Source organism: Grammomys surdaster, unplaced genomic scaffold, assembly GCF_004785775.1.
Source record: "Grammomys surdaster isolate TR1022 unplaced genomic scaffold, NIH_TR_1.0 166, whole genome shotgun sequence".
Taxonomy (NCBI): domain Eukaryota; kingdom Metazoa; phylum Chordata; class Mammalia; order Rodentia; family Muridae; genus Grammomys; species Grammomys surdaster.
Window position 1 is genome coordinate 12,543,244 of NW_021604614.1, and position 8,093 is coordinate 12,551,336.

At 48.3% G+C, this 8,093-nt stretch overlaps 1 protein-coding gene across 1 annotated transcript; it reads left to right on the plus strand.

Moving 5' to 3' along the window:
- Positions 1-4,833: 4,833 nt before the first annotated feature.
- On the plus strand, positions 4,834-7,884 carry Hcar1 (hydroxycarboxylic acid receptor 1). The gene has a single exon (XM_028766134.1). It carries the CDS (start codon positions 5,172-5,174, stop codon positions 6,225-6,227), a length of 1,056 nt encoding a protein of 351 aa, XP_028621967.1. The 5' UTR covers positions 4,834-5,171; the 3' UTR covers positions 6,228-7,884.
- Positions 7,885-8,093: the final 209 nt, after the last annotated feature.

Sequence of the window (8,093 nt, forward strand, 5' to 3'; positions counted from 1 at the left end):
CTCTCTCTCTCTCTCTCTCTCTCTCTCTCTCTCTCTCTCTCTCTCTCAACAGATGTGAGCTCTCAGCTAAGTCTCCAGCACCATGCCCATTCGCCTGCCACACTCCCTGCCATGATGACCACAGACTCACCCCCGAAACTATAAGCAATTCCCCCAGTTAAATGATTTCTTCTGTAAATTGCTTTGGTGATGGTGTCTCTTCACAGCAGTAGAAGCACAGGCTAGCCTAAGTTGGACTTTGCTTTTTCTTATTGATAGTTATGCATCTGTACTATCCCCCTGCTATGTTCTGCCCCAGGCATCATGTGACTGTTGAGATGTCCTGAAGTACCAAGAAGGACACCCCAGGGATACATTCACTCAACATTTTTCTTTTTTGAGACAAGGTCTCATTATATAGCCCTGGTTGTTCTAGGACTCACCCTGTAGACCAGGCCGGCCTCAAACTCACAGAGCTCCACCTGCTTCTGCTTCCTGAATGCTGGGATTAGGAGAGTGTATCTCCATGCCCTCTTCCACATATTCATTGTAAAAAATTATTTTTAATTGTATGTGTGTCTGTGTGTCGCTGTGTGGGTGTGTACACATGGCTGCAGGTACCAGAGGAGGCTAGAGGTGTCAGAAATACTGACGCTGGATTTAGAGGAAGATGCGATACCTCCCAGTATGGATACTGGGAACTGAACTGGAATCCTCTACAAGGGTGATTAGCACTGACTCCAGATCCAGGGGAGCCAATAGTTTTTTCTGATCTCCATCAGCTCCTGCATGAAAGTGGTGCACACACATACGCTCAGACATACACATAAGATAAAACTGAACACATCCTTTAAAAATCACTTATAGGGTCCTTATTCTGTGCCCCATCTGACAAGCATATAAGAATTTGTCTTCAGCCGGGCAGTGGTGGCGCACGCCTTTAATCCCAGCACTTGGGAGGCAGAGGCAGGAGGATTTCTGAGTTCGAGAGTTCGAGGCTAGCCTGGTCTACAGAGTGAGTTCCAGGACAGCCAGGGCTACACAGAGAAACCCTGTCTCGAAAAACCAAACAAACAAACAAACAAACAAACAAAAAAGAATTTGTCTTCTAGAAGCTTCCAGAGGGAACTGGATTTAAGTGTTTTGGTGAATACATTTATCTATTAGAAGTTATAAGGCTAACGAGGGAGTAGATGAGGGGGGAGAGGGGAGGTTGGAGGGGACTTGGAGGAGAGGAGGGAGGGGAAACTGTGGTCTGGATGTTTAAAATAAAATAAAATAAAATAAAATAAAATAAAATAAAATAAAATAAAAGGACTAACAAGAAGAAAAGCAGCCGAAGAATGATATGGAAGAGAAGGAGTAAACAGGGAATCAGCCACGAAGAACCTGGTGATTAATCCAAGAAATGAGAACTCCAGCTGAGAGCAGAGATGGCGAACTTGAAAAGCTTCAGAGACCAGGCAGGCACCATCCTGCTGCTCTCTGGTGGGCTGTTGCTGTGTGGTACTAGTAGCCTAGCGAGGCAGATCTGCCAACTGTCTATGAGAAAGTGGGAGCTGGGAGCTGTAGTTCAGGCCTGCAACCCCAGTACTTAGGGGTCTGAGCTAGGAAGAAGATTGCCATGAGTTTGAGGCCAACCTGGTCCACACAGTGGGTTCCAGGCCAACTTGAACTACAAAAAGAGATGCTGTCAACAAACAAAAGCAAAACGGTCAGCATAAAGAAGCAAATAGATAAAATACAAAAAGACAGAAATGTGAGGTGGGCAGAGGTGGCGCATGCCTTTAATCCAAGCACTCTGACACCAAAGGTAGAAGGATCTCTGTGAGTTCAAGGCCAGCCTGATCTACAGAATGAGTTCCAGGACAGCCAGGGCTACACAGAGAAACTCTGTCTCAAACAAAACCAACTAAAACAACAGAAATGCGGGTTTCAAAAGACAATTTAAATCTCTTTAAAAAAAAAAAAAAAAAACTCTTACTCTCTTGCTCTCTTGCCTCTAGCTTCTCTCTGTTCCCTTGCCCTTCCCCCCTTCCCTTCCCCCTCTCTCCACGTGGTCATGGCCGGCCTCCACTTCTCTCCTCTTTCCCCTCCATCTTCTTCTGTTTCTCTCCCCCCACCTTTGCCCTCTGTCCTGAATAAACCCCCTCCCCTTTGGAAAAAACAAAACAAACAAACAAACAAACAAAACCTGTGAACCAGCCAGGCATGGTGGCTCAGGCTTGTAACAGAACTCAGGAAGCTGGGACAGCCTGAGCTATATATAAGGTGCTACTCTGCCTCAACAAAGTAAAATAAGTCACCTGGGGATGTATCTCGGGGTAGAGCATTTACCTTCTCTGAGCAAGTGTTGGGTTCAGTTCTCCAGCACTGTATAATGAACAAATGGACCAAACCAAACAGATTTTTTTTTCAACCATCTGTGCTCTGCCTGCATTTTCACAGACTAGATGGAGTTAGCAAGGCCCACAGGTGAAAAAAAGAAAGAAGATTGTAGCCGGGCGGTGGTGGTGCATGCCTTTAATCCCAGCACTTGGGAGGCAAAGGCAGGTGGATTTCTGAGTTCAAGGCCAGCCTGTTCTACAGAGTGAGTTCCAGGGCTATACAGAGAAACCCTGTCTCGAAAGACAAAACAAAAAGAAAGAAAGAAAGAAAGAAAGAAAGAAAGAAAGAAAGAAAGAAAGAAAGAAAGAAGACTGTAATATCTGAGCCTTGCTGGTCACAATAAGTCTGTAATTCCGGCTCTTGAGGATGGGTAAGCAGGAAGACCACAGACTCAAGATCTGCTCGAGAGAGATGCATCTCAGAAGTCAGAGACAGATAATCTGAGCAATTTAGAGAGATCCTGTTTCAGAATAAAGGAGGGGGGAGAGGAGAGGAGGGGAGGAGACAGAGAGGAGAAGGAGGGGATGAGGAGGAAGAAGAGAGGAGGGGAGGAGGAGGGAGGAGAGAGGAGGAGAGAAGGATGGGAGGAGAAGAGAGGAGAGAAGGAGGGAAAGGCTGGAAGAAACGGTATGGCACACTCCTCACCCCAGCTCAGTGGTAGCCCTGGCCAAGAATACACAAGGCCCTGGGTTCAATCCACAGGACAAAACAACATTAATTTCTCCGTGGCAGTTGAATCTCAGAGAGGAAGTGAAGGCAGGTAGGACACAGTTTCTACAGCCATGATGAAGGTGACTGTGTCAGTGATGGGGAGTGGTGGGCGATGCCACAAGAGGTGACGGTGTCTGTGGTGGGGTAGCAGGGGGATACATGGAGCTGGTTTGGAGTCTAGTAGTCACCTGGGAAAACGTGAGCAGCTGGCCTGGTGACACCAAGGGTGAAGAGTTCAAGAGAAGCCAGGGCTCTACAGAGATGCTGTCTCAAAAAGTCAGGAAGGGGTAAAGGGAGGGGAGAGAAAGAAGGAGAAAGAGGAGAAAGACAAGGTGGAGGAAAGAAAAACAGAAAGGAGATATAGATAAGGGGATTCCAGCTGGCTAGTGACTCATTAGCTTTTAATTTAGTAGTTGGGAGACAGAAGATAAGAGATTCAAGGTCATCATCTGCAGAACAAGTTCAGGACTAACCTGGGCTACTTGGGACTGATTCTCTCCTCCCGCCCCCCCCCCCCCGTTCCTGAGGCAGGGTTTCTTTGTAGCCTTGACTGTCCTGGACTCACTCTATAGACCAAGTTGCCCTCAAACAGAGATCTTCCTGCCTCTGCCTCTCACGAGTTGAGATTAAAGGTGTGGGCTACCATACCCGGCTTGAAACTGATTTTTAAGAGAAAGAGCACCTCCTGCTCTTCCAGAGGACTGGCGTTAAAAAGTTCCCAGCCCCACCTCACCGCCACAACCACCGGTAACTCCATCTCACAGGATGCATCGCCCTCTTCTGGCCTTCATGAGCACTTACACATAAATAAAATATTTAAAGTGTGTGTCTGTGTGTGTGTGTGTGTGTGTGTGTGTGTGTGTGTGTGTGTGTGTGCATGTTGCATGTTCTGGGCATGCACCACCATGTCCAGCTCAAATCTAGCTTTAATCAGCATGTAGAAGAATGTACTCCTGTGTTCTTTCCATGTATACCGCCCTCCCCCATCTCCACTCTTCGTAAATTGGAAAAGGCGGCAGATGGACACTCTCAAGCCAAAGGACAGGAAATTTTAGCAAAGATTCCAGTTTTTTAAGCAGTCTCATTTTGTCCATGAATATCTTAGAAATTAACCCCTTAAGCAACCTCTTGGCTCCCCGCTCACATCACTAACAGGCTATGGGGAGATGCTTGCCTCTTCTTAGCCATGGATTGGAAACAAAGCCAAAGTTTTGCAAAAGTAAGTAACTAGATTCTACTTCGCAGTAGAGCCAGAGACCCAACTCCTCCAGAAGAGGCTGCCTCCATGGAGACAGGAGAAAATCATTTTCATATCTCTTTAAAGGGGGGTGGTAGTAGGACTGGAGCCCAAAACCCAGAGTTTTGCACATGACATCTCCAAGCTACACCCTCAACCCATAAAGAATTTTTCTTATACCGTATGGATGTTTCAAACTGCGTTTCTCTGCAGACCCCTCCCAGTATTGGAGGGTGTCGTTCTGGGTGTGGGCACAGGAAGTGACCCTGAGAGGCTGCAAAACACAGTCTCCCCTCTCTGGCACTGCATGGGAGTGTCCCAGGGGATTCAGGGAGGACGGAGTAGTCAGGCAAAGGTTAGGGAGGAAAGCAGGAAAGCAGCCAGGCAGAGGCCCAGAACGACTCCAGGAAATGTTTAGATTTCTCCACCAGGAGGGAGGGCAAACAAGCTCCCCCACCCACCCCCCAAGCCTTCTGGCAGCTCAGAACATTCTGCAACACAGTGTGAGGGAAAAGACCAAACCAGAAAAGAAAAATTATCTCCAGGGCTAGACCTAGCAACAAGTCTGTAGCGTGTCTAGCCTCAGACCCCGGAGCTGCAACCCAGAAATGTACACTTATGGAAAATTGCTTGTGCCTTGGAGCCTGACCCAGCTGCAGGCTTCACCTCTGTAAGGGACATGCAGCTTATGATCCAGACTGAGGAGAAAGGACTTGCTGCCGGCTTTCATCTCCTGGCTGAGGTTGCTCTTGTAGGCGCAGCGTCTGCATCCCAGGGTGATGAGGTTAGGGGCCCAGCTGCTAGGGGAGCCGTAGTGTTCAGATAGGCAGCTGTGCCTTTGTGCTGGCCACCTAGGATGCTTGTCCTCTCTCCAGCTGTTATGGACAACGGGTCGTGCTGTCTCATCGAGGGGGAACCCATCTCCCAGGTGATGCCGCCTCTACTCATCCTGGTCTTCGTTCTTGGTGCCCTGGGCAACGGCATAGCCCTGTGTGGCTTCTGCTTTCACATGAAAACCTGGAAGTCGAGCACAATTTACCTTTTCAACTTGGCCGTGGCCGATTTTCTCCTCATGATCTGCTTACCCCTTCGGACAGACTACTACCTCAGACGTAGGCACTGGATTTTTGGAGATATCCCCTGTCGCCTGGTCCTCTTCATGCTGGCCATGAATAGGGCTGGGAGCATTGTTTTCCTCACTGTGGTGGCTGTGGACAGGTATTTCAAAGTGGTCCACCCCCACCATATGGTGAATGTCATCTCCAACCGGACTGCAGCTGCCGCCGCCTGTGTCCTCTGGACTTTGGTCATCTTGGGGACTGTGTACCTTCTGATGGAGAGTCACCTGTGTGCGCGGGGGACGGTGTCGTCTTGTGAGAGCTTCATCATGGAGTCGGCCAACGGGTGGCATGATATCATGTTCCAGCTGGAGTTCTTCCTGCCCCTGACTATCATCTTGTTCTGCTCGTTCAAAGTTGTTTGGAGCCTGAGACAGAGGCAGCAGCTGAGCGGACAGGCTCGGATGAGGAGGGCCACTCGGTTCATCATGGTGGTGGCTTCTGTGTTTATCACGTGTTACCTGCCCAGTGTGTTGGCCAGGCTCTACTTCCTCTGGACGGTGCCCTCCAGTGCCTGTGACCCCTCTGTCCACATAGCCCTCCATGTCACCCTGAGTTTCACCTACCTGAACAGCATGCTGGACCCCCTTATATACTATTTCTCAAGTCCCTCGTTCCCCAAATTCTACACCGAGATCAAAATCTGCAGCTTGAAACCCAAACGCCCAGGACGCTCAAAGACTCGGAGGTCCGAAGAGATGCCAATTTCAAATATCTGTCGTAAGAGCTTCATCGATGTGGCCAATAGTTCCCAGAGGCCATCTGACAGGCAGTGGGATCTCCAAGTGTGTTGAATGCCATTAAGACAAACAGCCCAACAACGAGGCAAAGAAATGGGCAACTGTGAGTTAAATCTGAAGGGTGGGGGACTTGAAAATGCCCCCACTCTTTTCTCAGCTGTATCTTTCTCACTCAGGTAGAAATGAAATCCACGCCGCTCGGCCTTTTCCAGAAGGTTTCAAATGAGTTGGTTGTGTTTAAATAGTCTGATTGCAGTGGTAAGGGGGCAGCGTGTGAGTGTGAAGGAAAGCCGTGGGTGTCGGGTTAGGAACTACCCAGAGCCTGTGTCGCTTTGCACGGCTGAGAAAATCGGTATGAGCCTTGCTGGGTCTTGTTTTAGCTGGGAGAGAGTTAATGATCTCAATAACTTGTCGGTATTTCCTGGACTGAAAAAAATAGAAACTGCACTGAGTCAATACACTTATTTCCAGCTGAGTGAGACCCTTTACTGCAGGACACCCAGTCCTAGCTGGTTTTTTATCTTCCCTGGGGAGCTGCCACACATTTCAATGTTTGAACATCCAGGTGGCCAAGAAGGGAGCAAAAAGAATCTATTCTAACCTTCCGGGTGCCACGATTTGTTCTGAGTTTAAGTGGTTTGTTTCTTTGTTTTTGTTTGCATTTCAAAGAATAAGCTGAGAGACATAGCTACAGGCTATCAGCTATGTTTCTCTAGTGGAAACCAAGAGCCTGGGTACCATGGCCAGGGGGTCCTTCCTGGTATTTGGGACTGGCTACTTCAAGTGTGGTTGTTTTTCATTGCTTGATGCATGAGTATGAGTTGAAATCCTCCCGTCATTCTCAAGTCCTTGCTGAATCCATCGTCTGTTGCCCCGCTCTGCCCAGCAGCCTCGTCTGTTTTGTCTTTGGTGCTGGGCATTTGAACTTGGGACCTTACCTGAGCTAGACAAGCACTGGCTACTACGTATATTCCCCAAATACTACCCGGAGTTCTCACAGCTAGGTGGTTCTGTGAAAGTCCGGGCTGCTCCTGTCCTGGAGAAGGGGAAATAGATTCCGTGTTAACCTTAGTTCCCCCTTTTTAAGCCGCAAAAGTGGTGACAGTCATTCACTTTCTCCAATTCCCAGGGTACTCTCCCCAGGAAGGGACCTTGACAACTTTTATGTCTTTAGCCCGAGACACTCCTCAAGCTTGCCCCCATGGTTTCTTTTGCCAGAGGTGTTGTCCAGCCTAGTAAAAATCAGTCTGAATGCAGGGCCGGGGAGACGGCTCAGTGGATAAACAATTCTGCCACCAAGCCACCAACCTGAGTATCCCTGAGACCCACCTGGTAAAAGGCAAATCCCAAAGGTGGTTCTGAGACCTCCACATACGCTCACCCGCATGCGCGCACACACGCTACATGCATCAATGCAGTAACTACTTTATTGGCTACACGGTCAAGTGGATCTCAGTTTGAATCTTACTTTAAATACTTATTAGACACGTGCTCGTAGGAAAGATTTTATTTAACCATGCTCAGTTTTGAATTCTCCATTTGTTCAACAGGGGTAATACTGATGCCAAAGGGTTGGGGGGGGCAATTCAATGACTGTACACTCATAAGCATACAGAATTTGTTGTTCCCAGGTGCCTAGAAGAAGCCCATGTGTGGATAGTAGGTGATAAATAAACAGTTGCTGAGTGACTATAGTCACTCCAAACACGAATCTCTGGCTTCATGTGCTCAATGTCTTGCTACGTTACATGTGGTTTGCTGTTTTTAAGCTTGAGGGTAATTTTATTAAAGTCTAAAAGAAAAATTCCAGGGCAGGCAAGCTGTAAATCTCAGCGGATGGAGGAGGGAGACGGAGAAGAGGAAGAGAGAAAGCTGTGGTTTTTGTCAACAGCCAGAGTGGATGGGCAGCCATACGGTTCG

Coding starts and splice junctions, on each gene's coding strand:
- Hcar1 (XM_028766134.1), top strand. CDS start 5,172: ATGCTTGTCCTCTCTCCAGCTGTTATGGACAACGGGTCGTGCTGTCTC.